The sequence below is a fragment of the Tenebrio molitor genome, chromosome 8 (assembly GCF_963966145.1).
Source record: "Tenebrio molitor chromosome 8, icTenMoli1.1, whole genome shotgun sequence".
Lineage (NCBI taxonomy): Eukaryota > Metazoa > Arthropoda > Insecta > Coleoptera > Tenebrionidae > Tenebrio > Tenebrio molitor.
Window position 1 is genome coordinate 6,997,351 of NC_091053.1, and position 18,471 is coordinate 7,015,821.

The window sequence follows — 18,471 nt, forward strand, 5'->3', positions numbered from 1 at the left end:
AAGCAGTCACATTAAACAGTAATAAAAGTGCATTCTAGACAATGTCTATTTGACTCCGTCGATAACAGAAATGATTTAGTAACAAGAATCGTAGCAGTATGTGAACAAATACCACCAGAATTTTTATTAAACGCCGCAATAGGCGTCAGTGGAAGCTGTCGAATGTACCTTAGAGAGAATGGAGGTAATTTCGAACATTTGCTATAGTGCATTCATTTTAAATGTTGGGTTTTGTAATAAAACTTGCCTGCTTTGACACTTGTCCGAAACTCAGTGAATCTAAAACTGTGTTCAATATATTCGGGTCCAAAATTAAAGAATGGTGGGATCGAGATCAACTTTTAGAAGACCAAGTGAAACCATTAACATTTGTTGCCAATACTGGTGAATCATCTAGTGAATTTGATTCAGATGACGATTAATTTTTTATTTGTTTACGTATTTTATTATTTATTTTTTACTTACTTAAAAAGATACATGTAATGGATACTTTACTAAGTACTCTTATTTCTTTATTAAGTAATCTTATTTGTCAAATACATTATTTAAAATCAACAATCTCTTTACATTTTTTTGGTCACTGATCACAAAATGTGTTTTAATTTTTTTTTTTACTTGTGGATGTTTCAACGTCTCTTTCTTTTGCTCGTCGATAAGATGGTGAAAGTACGACGTGGTACCAGTTTTATATGAACAGAGGGATTCCTACTTTACGGTACCGATACAATGAAAATTTGCCGCTTTCGTAATTTATGGTGTTTTGAGTTTACAACTTTACCCAACGTTTAAAATGAATGCCCTATATAGTAAAGTTATGGTTACTTGATTTTTGGAAATTCAATTTTTTTTTATTAAAAACAAATTTTTGATTTTTTATTTTAATGTTTGTGTTTCAGAAGATAAACATCTATCAGAATAAAAATAAAAAAATATACAGTGCAACTTAAAAAAACAAAGTTAGCTGCGGTCTGTCAAAAAATATAATGTCAAAAAAAAATTATCGCATGTCGAGCTATAGTGTTTCTAAAACGAATTTTGTTTGATGTATCATTTATTAAAATCGGATAAAAAATAAGGAAGTTATAGCACCAAATACACCATAATACACCCGGTATAACAAATTAAGTACAGAAATATTGATTTATAAATTAAGGTATGATCGTATGAAAAGTTTTGTGCGTTGTGGAGTATGCAGGTAGGTATATGTATAAATCACAAAAAGAAATCGCGAATTGGTAATTATCTACTTCTTCGCGAGACCAGTAGTTCCATTGCAAAATAGGTGGATTTTTGGTGGTCATTTGAATGTCACAATGACGTTCTTTTTCGCACTAATGCGTTTAACTGTCACTTTTTCGCATTAGTGCCAAAAAGAGTGAGAAGTATAAAATTACAAGAAAAGCTTTTTTCTTTTCTTTTACTAAAGCAATCAAAGTATTGAATTGATCTCATCAGTTCATCATGTAAAAGAAACTTTTAAAAAACGCAAGCCATTGCTCAAATCGTTGATAACTGGCTGCGACTTCGCAGGTAATAAACTGGATATACATATAGCAGCTATACCGCAGATCAAAATCACTCATTTGGCAAGAAAATCGCTACAAAATTGTAACAATAAATATCACTTTTGTAATAAACGAATTGGAGTAGATAGAGAGTGATAGAATGATAGGAGTAATAAATTAGTGAATTAAAAAAATTAAAACCTGTATTTCTTTTTTCTTGTTTTTTGCCTAATACTTTACGGAATTAGAAAAAATCTTGTATGTAATTCGTTGCAAAAACATGTCTTTTTCGCATACGACGTCTAATGTGTCTAATGCGAAAAAGACATTTATTTATGGGCGTGAATTTTGGGACTTCATATTATTGGACCATTTTAATCTATTATAATATTAATAATTTTATTATTCGACAATTTTCCAGAAGAAAATTATGTCTTACATTTTTAGACAAAATAAGAAATGTATTTATTGTTTGTCTGATAAACCAGATTAAACCATAAAACTCCGAGAACCTTTCGGTAAGGGCATGGAAACGGTCAGGGCCTCAGGGCTTATTATTTCAGGTAAAAATTCAGTTTGGTTTCCATACTTATCTATATACTCTACTGTGTATTAGTGGCTGCGTTATAAAGGTGGCAAAACTGAAACACTTCGCCAGTATCGGTCACCCTTAAGTAAATGGGTAATTACAGGCAGAGCCCTGTAATATTTAACAGGCACGTAGAAGAGACCTGTAAAGACTTTACAAGGCTCATCAAAAAATAAATAATCAAAACTAATTCTGTGGCGGTCGTGAAAAAGTAGGTAAGTCGAAAATGTTAATTTTTCAGGGCAACAATTCAAAATTCCACATCATTCCTAAAATCCTGTAATTAAATAGAAACTTCTTTCTACCTGTACTTGCTTTCAATATAAGTAAATTTTAAACTGTGAAAATCTGAATTATTTAACTCCATGATTTATTATTAAGGTGTAAACATCGTTAACTCATTTTTGAAATTATTTGACTTACCTACTTTTTCACGACCGCCACAGAATTAAATGATTTTTAAAAAAAGTTTATTACAAACACAAACAAATGTAACTATCAATTGTTGCAATTACATACGTTAATAATGCATTTTGATCTGTTTTCGAAAGTCATTTTCATATCGCGCTCTTGGGATCGAATCAGTAGAAAGCCGCACTTGCAGCGTTGGTGATTCCGTGGTTATTTTCTTGCATTTCAATAAAATCGCCTTCAAAGTCTTCATCGGGCATTAAAGCCATTCTTTCTTTACTTTCTTTTTGCAACAAATTTCACAAAACTTCTGACAGTATTTTTGTTGTTTATCTCAACACCATGACGACGTAGGTATAATTGCCCCACCGCCTTTCATTACAAAATTTGTATAAACATAAATAACAATTAAAAAACGAAATTTAAAGGCTGAAGGTGGAAATAAAAGTTTGTATGCACCTCGCTTAGCAATTAATCTTTACTGGGCTTACTGGCTTATGGAGACTCGTTCCTTACGTCACTCGTCCAACAAGTGCCAGCGCGCCCGTAAAGATTAATTTACTAAGCTCGTCACATAAATAACTATTAACAAAACTAATACTTAGTAGAAATAGTACCATGCGATTTTTTTGCATGGTTCTACACAAATCAATCTACCTACAGAACGCAGTTTTTGGATTTGATTTAGTTCGGACAACAGTAAAGACATCGTCATTGCAGTGAAAAACTTTTCTAGAATCTTTACTATTTTTGCAAAGAATAAAATTTTATTTTTCAAAAATCAATAGTGGAAATAGAATCATACAATTTTTTGCATGGTTTTATAGAACTAAATCTACAGATCACAGGTTTTACATTTAATTTTGCTTGAACAACAGCAGAGAAATCGTCATTGCAGTGAAAAGTTTTTCACTGATCTTTGACCTATCAGGTATGTGACAGTAAATTACTTTGTATGAGCTACATAGTACGTATGAATCAAAACATTTCTAGGTCAAGTAGGCTATGAAAACCAAAAGCATTAAAAACGTATGGCTTAGCTTGAATAATTCAGGCGTAAATGTGATTATCACTATATGTAATTGTTTTGCACGGACTGTCGTAAAATGACAATTTCGGGAAACGCGGATGGGGCGGTGCCGTTCTATTCCGCCAGAGGTACAGTTGGTTGCAAAAAAACGGGAACTGTCAGAATAAAATTGACACATTTTTACAATTTTTCCATTGTGTGAAACCTTACGAGAGATAGGTTAGAATTAACGTCAAAATTCAATGACATTTTTTAAAATTATTTGATAGGTATTGTCAAGTTGACAATTAACTGACAAATGGACAAAATCAAATTTACATTAGGAAAATGTTCGTTTCCCGATTTTTTTGCAACCAACTGTACTGTTCGTCCTCGTCGTATACATAACGGATTAAAGTTAGGTTATGCCCAGGGCAACAAATAAATCCGCGCAATATGTGTAAACAAGTAATGTAATAACAATAAATAAATAAACAACAATTAACAATCATGTATTTTAAATTACTCTAGCGTGTTGAAAATAATAGCCTTGAGCTTCGACGCACATTAAAACACGCTTCTTCATGTTCTTAAAAACACGCACCAATGTCAATGCTACGGGGTAATTCGCTCGCATTTTTTCCTATTCTGCTTTTCAAATCATCAATTGTGTGGACAGGTTCCTTGAAAATGGTGTTTTTAAATGGGGAAACAGGTTTTGTTGAAAATACCCATGAGTCAATTCATCATTGTGGAGTAGATTTATGAAAACATCAAAAAAATTCTTTCGGTACCTTTCAGCTGTTACTGAATCTTCAAGATTTTGCGAACAAAATTATTATGGCGATTAATGACGTTTGTGACAGTTCAATTATTATGTGACAAGCTGAGCCAACGTTTTTAATGCTTTTGTTTTATATAACCTACCAGAACAGAAATTAGGTATTAATAGTTAGTTAGTAGACCGCTAAGAAAAACTTTTCAGAACATTTTCACACATCATCGATCAGTAAAAATTATCGACACTTTTCTCAGCATATCACCAGCCTCTATACCCACCTCAGCCTGTGCGGATGTATGATGAGCGACTCGTAATACTCCAAGAAGTCATAGGCCGTCGGATTGTAGACCCTCTGCTGCACCGACCTCGACGACCTCGTGGGAACCAGAACTTCGTCGATTTTATGTAGGATCTAAAAAACGAAGAACCCTTGCAGAAAGATTGCGGACATTTGAGTTGGCAAAGTGTACCGGAATAACTCGTGGAGGGCTCACGAGACCCCCTTTAAATCTACTCCGGGGCGGAAAGTGTGCGTCGTAAAACCCCGGAAACCGACCCGCATGTGTATGTGTGTCTCGCGTAATCGTGAATTATAATCCCGTCGTTACTGCGTGCAAGTAACGGCCAAGTAACGACGCAGACGGTGAACAATTTTCCGATTTATGCACGAGTGCTGTGGCCGTTCTCCCTCCGAGTATGTTTCGGATTTGGATTCTCGTCGTAATTAAATTTCAACGAGAATAATTGGATTAACGATGGACGGGCGTATTAAAAATGGGGGAGGTGTTGCCGCCGCCGACAAGAGTGGGCAGATGTGGTCAAATGGAAATATAACAACAACTCTTGGAAGTTATTTATTTTCCACAGAACGCAATACACCAACAATCATTTTTTTTTCAACAAGTCTTAGTCTTCACCTTTCCATATGATTGTCTCGGTTCTTGTTTTAATTCTTGGGAGAATTGATTCGCTACAAACAATATCGTCGTCAAGAGACGTTACTTGTTTTGTAGTTGATTCGCTTGAAGTGACGCCATTCGCTTCGACAACCCTGTGAGGAACTTTTGCTTCAATCACACCTCTTGTTCTAAGACGTACAACACTGTGACAAATAATTTACTTCATTTTAGAGTAAAATGTAAACATGTTCCAACATGTTTCGGCTTTAAATTTCGCCGCTTCAAATATTTCAGTGCCGAATCCATGAAACTAAATAAATGTTATCGTTTTCAACTGTCATAAATTCTCATTTTTCTCCTTTGTAAACTGCCTCTTAACTGCCCTAAAGCAAAATGAGCAGATAACGAACCGTTGCCCTAGACAACACATTCAACCTTACATTTCTGACAGGTCTTGAAAAATTTGTCAAAACTGTCAAAAGCAAAGGCAAAACCATTTTTAAAAGATTTGGAAGCTTCAGGGACGTCGTTTCAAACAATAAAATTTTGTATGCAACTCGTTTCAGAGTAAATTGGGCTTTTCTAATTGGCCTCGAGGCCTTAAAACCCTCGCTACGCTCGTGTTTTAATCTTGTCCCTAGGGCAATTAGAAAAGCCCAATTTACACAGAAACTCCTTGCATAAATAACTATTATTATCATTAAAAAGATTCAGAAAATTGTAAAATTATGTTTATTTTTTAAACAGTATCCTAAATGGAAGATTTTCCACAAAAGAAATTTCTCATTGAATTCAAAAATCAAGTTTTAACAAAAAAAAAATCAATACTCAAGCGTTTCTAACAATTTTTTTCCATTATACATATTTTAATTGAGGCCGAAGATATAGCACGCGATAGCCACCTTAACTAACAAACTATCGATATAATTTTGGCCGTTAGTGTTTTCTATTAAAGAGAACCGCCATTGGCTTCAATATTGCTGATTTTAAAATAGCAGGGGGACTAAGATGGAGCGCTGTGGAACTCCGTAAGGTCGGACACGCTTTTACACTATAAGTGCAAGACTGTCAACAAGGAAATTGCGTTAAAATGAGAGGTTTGTTAATTTTTAAAAATTTAAAAAGAAATCCACACGGTGATTAAAAAGAAAACAAATCAGTGCAGGCGTTCAAAATATCGGTCATGTCGTAGCGGAATCCTATGCAAATAAGTGTTCAATACATGGGCGTAGTCTCAAACGCTACTTAATAATAAATAAACCATACCTCATGAATTTTAGAGTTTGGAATTATGCCGTAAGAGCAAAAAAAAATGCCATCAAGGATAGCTATGAAAAAGAAAGTGCCGTGTCTTTGATTAAGAAATTCGTCATGCATTTGTGGAATCCTGAAATGGGTTATTTAAATGAACAATTATAGGTATTATTGCATTTTTTTTCCTGCAACTTACTGTGTCATGGGCATCCTTGATGGCATTTTTTTGCTCTTACGATAATTATCGTGCATTTTATTATCGTTATCACATAATGGCGAAAATTTATAAAATAAACAATAGTAACATTTTACATTCGTCAGAATGGGTCATTTACCAGGTTTATTGCCAAACGCGCATCACTGGTAAGCAGATTTTTCGGTGAAATGTCAAATAAACGTCAATTTTAAAGCAACGGTGTGCTGTGCTAACCTAGAAAACAACTTTTCGATTTCGGCAAAGTTCACAGCAGACGTTTTTACTGTAACTGTGAGCAACAATTATCCCAGAATAAGTGGTAAAATGGGTTTTACAATTGAAGAGAAAGTATTTTTATTAGAAACGGGGTAAATAGGCAACCACTAAAACGACTGTGCATAGCAAGTGTAATTCTGCGTACGACAAACGTTTCGATAAAACAAAAGATGAGGTAGCATTCTTGATTTGTTTTCTTTTTGATCACTTTGTACAATGAAACATTTCTCTTAATTCTTTTTCGTTATATTTTAACTGACGCCTAAGACAACCACCCTATCTAACAAATTAGTTGTGTAATAAAATCATCTGGCCAAAGTAAGTAGTCTGCAATTTGCTTAATATACTTGTGAGAGTCATTGGCCTCAATAATGCTAATCTAAAACTAACGACGAGAATGTGCAGCTCTGTGGAACAGAAAGGTTTTGGAGAAGCATTAATGTACACCCTAAATATCGCGCGTTCAAATGAAATCCTGGCCTGAGTAGGCGTTGGAAAAATTAAACCGTTCAGAACAGTGTAAAGTTTGAATTTCCCGCCGTTTGACCCGAATGACATTTGTTTAAGTTTAATTGGGACATAATTGAACATGTTTGTTTTCACCAAAGGGTGCTGTTAGATATTTGCTTCGAGAATAGGAATCGTTAAGTTGTTCTATTTTTAATGTAAAACATTGCAAAGAACGAAAAAAAAAAGATCTTTTTGGCTTTAAATTTTAGGTTAGCTCCGATTAATTTACGCTTTAAAAACACACAACAATTGACGGTTTCCAACGCCCTCCCAGCCCAGGATTTCATTTGAACGCGCGATACAAGAATTTGACAGGAGGGAAGGAACAAAAATTTGTCTCTTTTTATTTTATTACGGGACAAAAAATTTTTGATTTCGTTATCACCATCTTACTCAAAAACAAGTGGATCAATTTGTACGTTCACAAATAATTTCATTAATGATCCTGAATGGTTAATTTCGGGTGACCAGTAAATCTTGTTATACTCTTGATAACACTAAAACCCACGTTAGGGCCCGAGTTTGCTGTTTATAACAGCGAGGGTCATTGTATGACCCTTTTATGGTGTTAAGGTCCTGTTTACTGCTAGATATATATTGTTTAGGATTCATCGTTCAGTCTTGTCTCACAGCTAAACATCTGCCTCTTGAGATACCCCAAACTATCAATGACGCTCAGGAACGTATATATTCCCGCGATTGAGTCCGTGTGCAGTATCGCTGAAGCGGCACACCGACTCATAATCACGTGTCCCGTCCCGCGACTAAAATTTCGAAACGCCCACCACTCGCCTGGTATCGGACTATATTTCTGGATTGTACTGGTTTAAATTTTGCAAGATTGAATTTCTGCAAAAGACACATCTTTTGTTCTGGTATCGAATTAATTTTGTATCGATCGGGAGTGATTTCCCTGCAGCACTTGTCGATGTTTAGTTTGCAAAAGAAAGACGAAACACGAAGCGAAAGAAGGGTCTGCGAGCTTAAACGTTCAAGGGTTGGTGTTAATATGGTCGGTGAGGAAAGCGGGATAGGGCACGGCTTCCGTCGAGTGGTCTGTCTGCGTGTCACACTCAATAGATCGGCACGAGTCGAGAGGATTACATTTCGGGATTCTAATAGGCTGCGCTCCTGGAAAACATTTATTGAACGGCGTTTCTTTATAGCTCCGGGGAATATCGAGTTCCGGAGATACGAAAATTGCAAGCGATAAATTCGTTTCGCGATGTCCACGAGCCGACTTTCGACTTTTCTATTATTATAATCTGCGTCGACGGTGTTTGAGATTTTTATTTGCCGATTCCGTTGAAATATTTAAAATGAGCAGATTCGGTAGAGATATTTTAGTCTCTTTGTCTTCATTTGAGATGCCGGAAACAGCATTTCATACTGTAAGCAGGGATTACGATACAAAAATAACGTTCACTCAACAAAAGATTTCCACCGAAAGGCTGATAAAAAAGTAATTTAAATTTAACGAACGGTAAATGCATTGCCGTGTGCCATTTCTGCGTGAACTTCACCGCTCCCGCTGGGACGTTAACTTTTTCCAAAGAACTGTGACGGCTTTTCATTTTTTAAACCAACAAAAATCGTACATTCTTAGTTTTACCAGAGATATCGTTGTTATGCTTGGCGGAAAATAGATTTGACTAATAGAGGTACCGTTAACTTAGTGGAAAAATCCCGGCGCCTCCACCATTCGTACAAAACAAATTTTCAGTTTTGAAGTAACGCTGAGAGTATGGTCATGAAGTTTCTAGCTTTCGATTCGTCGCAATTAAATCTCTCAATAATAGTTCTTAGGATTGGTCTATCTGAAACGATACAGAAAACTCGTCGTTTTGAGAGAAAAGCAAACCTGGCGCCTCCACCATTAGTGTCTTCTATTCTTATGAATAACGCTTGAGATAGAGTTATGTAGTTCTTTGAAATCTATTCATCACAATTAAATACAGATTGATACTGGGCAGCGTTGTGTTCTGGTTTTGTTCAGGGTACTCTGCCCGCTCATTGGTCGGCCAATGAGAAGGGTCCGTTCGTGCCACATTTGGTCCCAGCTTTCCCATAAATAGGTGACGTCAGCCGAAATTCGCCCACTTTCGTTCACGCTCTAAACGTGTTCGTTTCGTTCTCTCTTCTCCTCTCCATCTACAAAAAAGACTGCGGCTTCGTAAAAGCGAGCTGGACAAAAAGACGATGCTCTTCTTCGAGACCACGTGTATCGAGAGGCGGGACTCAACCGGTTTTGTCAAAATCTATACCGAGTGGAACAAAAGTATCAAATAATCGCTGTAACTTTTTAATTTGAAAAATTATGAAAAAATGTTTAATATAAAAATTGTTTGGTTTATTATCATGCATGACGTTCCACAAAAATTGTCAACATTCTTGATATTGCATTTTATTACTTAGTAAGTTAATTTAATCCCCTTTGTTTTTTTTTAAATTTTATTCTTTTTCCCCATAATGGCAAAACTGTATTTATGAATACAGAAAGATACGCTTGTTTGAAAATCACACAAAAAATGTATGGGTGCTATTTAAAAAACCAAAGTTGGTTGCCATAGCAGCGAAACAAAAGAAAATAGGAACAAACTAGAAAGACCAGATGATGCAGGATAATACACCAATCAACTTTTATATTATACATTTTTTCATAAATTGTCAAATTAAAAAGTTACAGCCAATATTTGATACTTTTGTTCCACCCTGTATATTAATACGTGAAGGAAAAACTTTGTACCCCTTTTTAAGCAAATTGCGCGTACGGAGGAGTGTGAGATTTGGCATAGTTAAAGTTTATATGGAGAAGGAGTGCAGAAGGATACAATTTATGTATGATATACAGGTGTCCCCCCAAAAAAAGACGAGTCCATAGTTTCCTTATTTATCAGGATTTTAATTATTTATACATCAAATTAAAGGGTTGTGAATAGGCTACAAAAGGTGCTAATAAATTCACATATAGCTCCAAGGGCTTCAAGGCTAAACAGTCAAAATATTTTTTTTTCAAATGCGACCACATAATTTTTTTTAACAATTCTGATAGAGATTTTTATTGTGAAAAGAACAATGTATCACAAGTATACACTTTAATACCAAAAATACAAAAAAATGTTAAAAAACGCTACTATCGTCAATGCTTAATCGCCCCTCAGTGAAATCCACTCCAAGAGGGAGTTGATTTAGATAATTTATAAAAAAAATCTTCGGAGTGAAATACAAAACACACATAAGTTAGTATTGAAAGTTAATTGCATCGTTTTACCGATCAGAAACTTAAATACAAAGGAAGCATTAGTCAATGGAACAAGAATGCGCATCAAATTTATGCATCGTAATGCTATTGATTGCGAAGTTTTAACTGGAACCGCACGCAATAAGAGAATTTTGATTGCACGTATAAATTTAACATATTCCTATTTTACTATTTAACTTTCATAGAACTCAATTTCTGACCTGTATGTTTCCGTTCTTCTGTGAGGTCTGTATGTCCGATTGGCTGACCAATAATCTGGCGTTGTTGACGAAGATGTCGTTGTGATAATTTCCAGTGGTGTGTGTAATCCAGAGGGGCGGATTACCGTCGAGTTCTGAGTAGAGAGAGCTGTACGACGTGCCCAGTTGAGTCGTTCTCTTCGGAATGGTTGCTGGAAGAGTAAAATGACACGTCAAATGATTGCGTCGACCAACGGGACCATGAAAGACGCCAAATGATAATCGCGGTGTACATTTTAACCGTGGTAATTTGCAAAATTAAGCGACAAAAACTCCGGTTTTTGGGGAATTCACACGAAATCGAACCCCACCCCTGGAAATAATTAATTGGGAAATTTCCAAACTGTGGTTTGGCGATTAATCTGTCGCTGCCGTAGAAACTTGACGAACTTGCATTACACGTGCAATTAATAAAACGGTTGCGTTTGACACGTGCGCAGGTAATAGTTGGCGAAACTTTGAATTTCATCAGTTATTAAATCAGAGACGCGGACAAAACATCCCCCGTGAGGGTTGCGGGGCTTATTGTTTCGCAGATCAAGTGGCCACCAGTTGAGGGCCTAACAATGAGTGCCTTACCGAAACGCCATGAATTTATGCAGACGAATAATTAAATCGGCATTGCTTCATTCATGAGCTTCGGCTTTGTTTGTTGTCGGAATTCTGGTGTGTTTGTTTTAAAATTTTGACGGAATTTTCGGCCATCGGAGGTCCAATTATGGCGCCAAACAGGATGTGAACCACTAAATTGGATGTTTTGGCCGTCAACTACGTCCGATTTTTTCGCTTTAATTTTGTAACAACGATTTTTAAATACACAGCAGAGAAAAAAACGGATATTTTTCCGCTCTTCAAATATGACAACACAAATTCCACGAACTGTTCTTTGTCAATAAAAATGCCGTAAGCGTACTTGTTTGAGCTGAATAAAATTTCAGTGTCCAAAATGATTTTATTACATCATAAATTTTATTTTTGTCTGTCTCAGTGTCCCAGTGGCTGCCATATTTTAGCCGATTCACGAACCGCAGCAGAAATAACAACACTACTTAATAAAATAGGTTCATATTTTTATAAAACAAAATTTTATCTACGACTGTGCGATGTAACCTATTATTATCAGACAGGTAATGATTTACTTTACCGCGTGCCGTGTTGGAATAAATGTTTTACGGAACCGTGCGGTAAAGTACATAATGAAAAAAAAAATGTAACTACCCAAAATAACGACTGATTCTGTTACGTCTGAAGGGATATCTTCTTTCTTCTTTTCTGCTTCTTCTCCACATCCATTTTGCGATTTTTCTTCTTCTATTTCCCGGCTCCTCATGGCCTCTTCTCTCTGTCTTTTTTATGTAGCATTCAAAATGTTCTTTTGTACCAATTTTTTTTTGCTTTCCCTATTAACATGATTTTGTTTTCATTAAAACCACTACCACTACCTCGTAATGTAATTCATACTGTATTTATCTTTTTCTTTGTATTTCTGTACATGTATTCCTTTTAAAATCCTATCAATGTCTTTTGTTCGATACCTCCCTAGAAAGTGAATCTGTATCCATAGTTATTAGTTACTAGTGGGTGAAGGTTTCTCTTTCGTTCACTTCACTTTCGCTCACTGTCTTTCACTCACTGGTTTTGATTCATCGGTAAATTTTTCCAATTCTGGCAACGTAATTGTGATTGTTTGGGCAAAATTTTGGTAACTCGCGGCACTTGTCTCTTCCAGGGCATCATCAGGAACATATAACTCTTCATCATCCATTTTCACAATTTCCAAAACGGGCACACAACCACTTTATTGACGTTACAAAATTTGTTTATTTTGTATTTTATTTTTTTCCATAGCAACAGATCCGTCCAAAAATGTGATTTATTTTTATTGAAAATTTTGAATACAAAGTTACAGCTTCACTTTCTAAGGAGGTACATATCGAACAAAACCAAATATGTACATAGAGGACTCGAGAGTAAGGCCGCTTTCGTTCACCTGAATTGCATCGTCCACGAAGCGGAGCGTGAACGAAAACTTTGCCTTCCTCACTTACTGTAAATAACTATTTTCCAACGTTGCTTATGAAAATGATACTTTCATCACCCAATTTAGTGAGGAAAATAGGCGTTTGCATCACTAGTGAGGAAAATGGAGAAAGTAAACTCACTAGTGAGGAAAATTTAAATTGGGTGATAAAAGTATCACTTTTCATAAGCGACGTTGGAAAAAGTAGTATACACAATTCGTGATCAAAGTACGATTTTTCAACTCGCAATACTATCCTCACTCGCTGGCGCTCGTGAGTATATCATGTATTGCTCGTTGAAAAATCAGGCACTTTCATCACTTATTGTGTAATATACTATTTTTTCCGTAGTGTTATTTTTCCATTTTTTACGTTTTACGTTTGCTAATCTATCACAACCTGCTTCGTACCATCTTTCCGCTTTTCTCTTGTTATTTTATTTACCTTATGCTCCGTCGCTGGCTGTTAGATTAGTATCGTACGAATCTTTGTGAAGTCGATTTAAATCAATTTTCTCTCATCTTTTTACCTTTGATCAACTTTTCTTTACTATCATTCTTCTAATCTTTTTTTTACCTTTTCATCTTTGCCTCTTATCGTTTCCAAAACAATTAATTTCCCGTTCGTTTGAATCAAGATCTCCCCTTCCCTCCATTTATTCTCCAATTCGCCGTACAAAATAAAAACTTCAAAAACGATACGTTTCTCTTTTAGTGCCAGTTGCCGGTTTTATTTTTATTTTATTATTTAAAACAGTACCCATGCAAGATGTAACACGACCAATTCCTTCCAACTCAGTCATCTTCATCTCGCTGCTTTCTTTTATCGTCCTTTCATTGCCTTTTTATGCGACGCTCCATTAATCTGAATGGATTCAGTTTTTGTTTTATCTTATATATTGTTTCACAAAAGAGTAGGGATCGCTTTGGAAGCATTAGGGTGGGCTATATTCCCTTTAATTCAATCAGTTAATGTCGTACCCTTAAACGATCGATGTGTCAGAGTCGGATGCCCAAGATTCCACTAATTGAAACTAATCAACACTGTTTACTTTCATTACTTTAGAAAAAAAAAATAATAGAAGTCGAGGCGGATTTATTTTCGCAAAGTGAAAGTGCGGAGCTAGACGATAAAGAGCCGTTAATGTAAACGGGGCAAAAGCCGATGATATTTCGCCAATTGGGGGATGATTAGGGAGGTTAATAACAGAATCGCTTAATGGAAAAGTTAAACAATTAAAATGCGGAACAATAGTCCTCTCCGCCAACACCGTCCAATATTCTCGGCGAAATACGCTGATTCAAAATCCTTCCTTCAATTTATTATTCCATTTCCCTGCATCACTTTATTCATATCTAAATTACTTTTACAGTATCTCGCTATTCAAGTTGAAATATTTTCCCAGAATTCCATTACACTAAATTCGTTATCCGGGGGATGGGTTTAAAATTTTACAGGATCTACCCCGTCTGGCGCACCTTTTGTATCCGTCTCATGTGAATTGCCAATTTAAAACGCATCCCTGCAACTCTCTACACTTATTCCCGGACGAATCGGATGATCTGGATGGCGAGAATTGGATCTCTTGGTCTGTATATTCGAGTCCATGCGGAGAGGAAAAACGTGCAACAATATTTCGATCGTTTACGCCGGATCAAGGGTGTCACGTGCAAAAGGAAAACACCCGCATTTCCCAGAACTATCTGTGTACAGTTTGTTGCAATAATCTCTTCACCGAAAAGTTGTTTTCCAGGTTAACAACAGCACATCGTTGACGTTTCTTTGACATTTCAGCAAAAAATCTGCTTACCAGTGGCGTTGCGTTTGGTAATAAAGCCTGGTAAATTTTCTCCATTATCACTTAGCTGAGACCAGAGGAAGAGACAGCCACCCAAACAAAGTACAATAGTCTGGTGTCTGACATAAGTATTCATACCGTGAGGCACTAGACTGGAGAAAGCTCTCTGGTTTAATGATAAGTTACTTTGACCACTTTCTCGCAGAAGTGAGAGTTTGCTTGTAAAGCTTGTTAAAAACAGATCATTTAGTTGGTTTGGGTTGTGCGACGACGCCAACCGTCGGAGGATTCTTAATGGAGCTCCATAAATTAGTATTGAAGACAATTCGGTGTTATTAAAGTTTAATTAAACCGACAGCGTAATTTTTAATGAATTTAAGTGGTTTAAAGATAAGCTGAAATTCGTACGTCGGCGATGTGTCGGGAAAGGGAGTGTATTTACTGTGAGCAGATGTGGTGGTCTGTTAGCCGTTTCATGAATATTTAGTCGCAGTTTGACTTCTCCGTCCGGAAGAGGAACACCGGAATAATGCCTCCTAAATCATTTTCAATTCAGTTATTCAATTTTATATTTTATCCAATTACTGGGAAATGAAACCGCCGAACTGACTTTATTAAATATGCGGCGCCGGCGAATAACTGCTCTGGGAGATTTACTCGCGGTTTTATATTATTTAAAGATAACATTTGTGTGTTTTTCTTTCATTAAAACGGGGCACTTTTGTATCGAAACCAGTTGACATGGAATCGTTAAGAGTAACAAATTTGCTTCGGAAGACGTAACAAGTCGAACGGAAAATTGTTTTCTGATACATCTGGCGCAACATGCAAAAAATCGTCGGTTTAATATTGACGTCTTGACTTTATAAACATCAAAGTGTTGTCGAAACTGGTGTCTGAAATTTTGAAAATCAAACAAACCGCGCAGAAGATTGGGGTTTTTGATATCAAAACTCAGAGAAGAGGTCAGCTAAGTCAGTTGACATTCAGAAGATAAATACAGGGTTATTATAAATGATTGTCCCATCGGAGTTGGCGTTGAAAAACACACAAATTTTTGATGTGCCCGAGCCTCGCAACATGAGACAGACTAGTAGACAGATTTCCGGCAGTAAAATTTACCGCCACCTATCGGCGATATTAGTCTGACTCGTGTTATGAGGCTTGCGGTACATTCAACTACGCCACCAACGCCAACTGCGATGGGACAATCATTTATAATAATCCTGTACATAATGTGAGAATAGCAATTTCCCAAGAGCTCAAGTAAACTTCTTTTACTGTGACAGTCGTTATTACATAAATCTAAAAGTCTATTGCAGTGATAAGATGCACCTGCACATATTTTATGTTATTTGCATGACAAGTTGCATATGAAAGCTTTTCGGATGCTCGCATCATATCTAGAACTATGAATGCATTTATTTAGGTGATGCCAGCAGTTCATTAAATTATTTAACAAAATGCAAGTACTTCTTGATTTGATTAAATATTTTTCAGTAGATGTCAGATTTGACATAATCTACTCGCAGGTACGATGATTCTAAATCATAAAAGACAGATAAGTAAAAGGAAGTTAATAATAGTCCAACCAAAATTGGATTTCCAATAGATTTGCATTCTTATATAATTATTGCCGCATGAGCTACCACATTGTTTTTGTAAATTGAGGATTCAGGAAGAGGTTATAATACGTGAAATATTTGAAATGAGAACGGATTTAGAAAATTAAGAAGTTTAACTTATCTTGTTAAATAAACTGGAAATATTTTTTCTCTTTGGTAGATAATAACTGTTACGATGAAATGAATCTACAATGTGATCCAAAAGAAAACAAATCAGAGCAGGCGTTGCAAATTATAGGTCACGTCGTAGCAAAATTCTATGCAAATAAGCGTTCAATTCATGGGCGTAGACAATTTGTAGTCTCTACCATATAATAAATCATACCTCATGAACTTTAGATGTTATAATTGTGGATTTTATTATTATCAAAATGGAGAAAACGTATAAAATAAACAAGAGCAACATTTTACATTCGTAACAGTGGGTAATTAAGCAGCTTTATTGCCAAACACGACGCCACCGGTAAGCGGAATTTTGGGTGAAATGTCAAAGAAACGTCAATTTTACAGTAACGGTGCGCTGTTATTAACCTAGAAAACAACTTTTCGATTTCGGCAACTTTACAGACGTTTACTGTAATTGTAAGCAACAATTATTCCAAAATCAGTGTTAAAATGTTACTTTTTTGTTCGACACTGTCAGAATTTGAGAATTTTCTCCTGTATGAACGGATTTTGATAAATGTCACCACTTGTAAAAACGAAACGTCAAGCTAATTTTAAAGATTTTGAGCAATTTTGAGCCTTTAAGGGGCTCGTCGAACAAAAAAACGTTGTATTCAACTCGTTCTTGTGTAAATTGGGCTTTTTTGGCACCCGTGGGCCTCAATTTACACAAGAACTCGTCAAATAAACTACTATTCCAAACGGGGTGAATAGGCAACCATTGAAACGACTGGGCATAGCAAGTAAAATTATCCGTACGAATCAAACCAAGACAAACGTTTCGATAAAAGAAAAATGCGGTAGCACTCTTGATTTATTCTCTTTTTGATCACCTTGTAGATGTCATGTGAGGCTGGTTGGTGCGTAATTTTTTGTAACACATGTACGTATTTTGAGTTTTTTATTAATGTTAGAAATAGCTATGCACTTAACTTTCACATCTAAATTTACGTCTATCCCGGCGCCTCCACCATTTTTTCAATGCTAAAAAACATTCGTCATAATTAATTAAATTTCGTTTTCGGATTGAATTCTTTTGGTATAAAAACATAAATCGTGTTGGTCAAAATACAGCGTTATTCTAAATGATTGTAGTCGAAGCAAGCCATGCCCATGTTATGAAATTTTTGCCGCTTCACTGTGAACTGTCAGTTTTTGTCACTGTCATTGTCATTTTTTAGGTGAAAAGTGAGATGATGAGAATTGTATTTATTTCTTTTTAAATTAACGATTGAATCTAACAATACTGAGTTGTTTAACTCCTCTCTGTGTGAACGGTGTATACATATTCACATTATTTTGAAAATTTTTATATGGAGCGGCAACCATAAATTTTACATTCAGTTCTTAACGCCAACTTGGACTACAATCATTTAGAATAACTCTGTATATCCTAGCCGGAGATTATGTAAATTTTGGTACTGGATTCGTCACGACTGAATCTATGAAAACTAGTTTCAACTTTTCCTGCTTAATCTACCTCAGGCAATACCTACATTAACTTCAACTTTTCTTCATTAAAACACGCAACTTACAGGCCTTAGTCCTGTGTTTATTTTCTTATCTCTTAATGCACTGTTTTTTTGCTACCTATTATACAGGGTTATTTATTATAAATGATTGTAGTTCAAGTAAACGTAAAAACTGAATGTGAAATTCATGGTTGCCGCTCCATATAAAAAACATTAAAATGATGTGAATAAGCGAGTGCATACCGTTTACACATAGGAGTTAAATTTGGTGCAAAACAACTACATATTTTTGGATTCAATCGTTAATTTAAAAAAAAAAAAAATTCTCAGCACCGCATTTTTCACCCAAAAAAATGACAGCGACAGCGACAAAAATTGACAGTTCACGTGAAAGCGGCAAAAATTTCATGGACATGGCCTGCTTCGACTATAATCATTTATAATAACTCTGTATTTTAG

The 18,471-nt window shown here is 35.7% G+C and overlaps 1 protein-coding gene across 5 annotated transcripts in view; it reads right to left on the minus strand.

Annotated features, from left to right (window-relative positions):
* Fas1 (fasciclin 1) overlaps positions 1–18,471 on the minus strand; it is a 163,026-nt gene that overhangs the window by 25,723 nt on the left and 118,832 nt on the right. For all 5 annotated transcript variants that reach the window (XM_069056954.1, XM_069056950.1, XM_069056952.1 and 2 more), the window contains exons 3-4: positions 10,893–11,083; positions 4,574–4,707 (exon numbers count right to left, since the gene is read on the minus strand). In XM_069056954.1, coding sequence (XP_068913055.1) covers positions 4,574–4,707; positions 10,893–11,083 — 325 coding nt within the window. The remainder of the gene's footprint in view (positions 1–4,573; positions 4,708–10,892; positions 11,084–18,471) is intronic.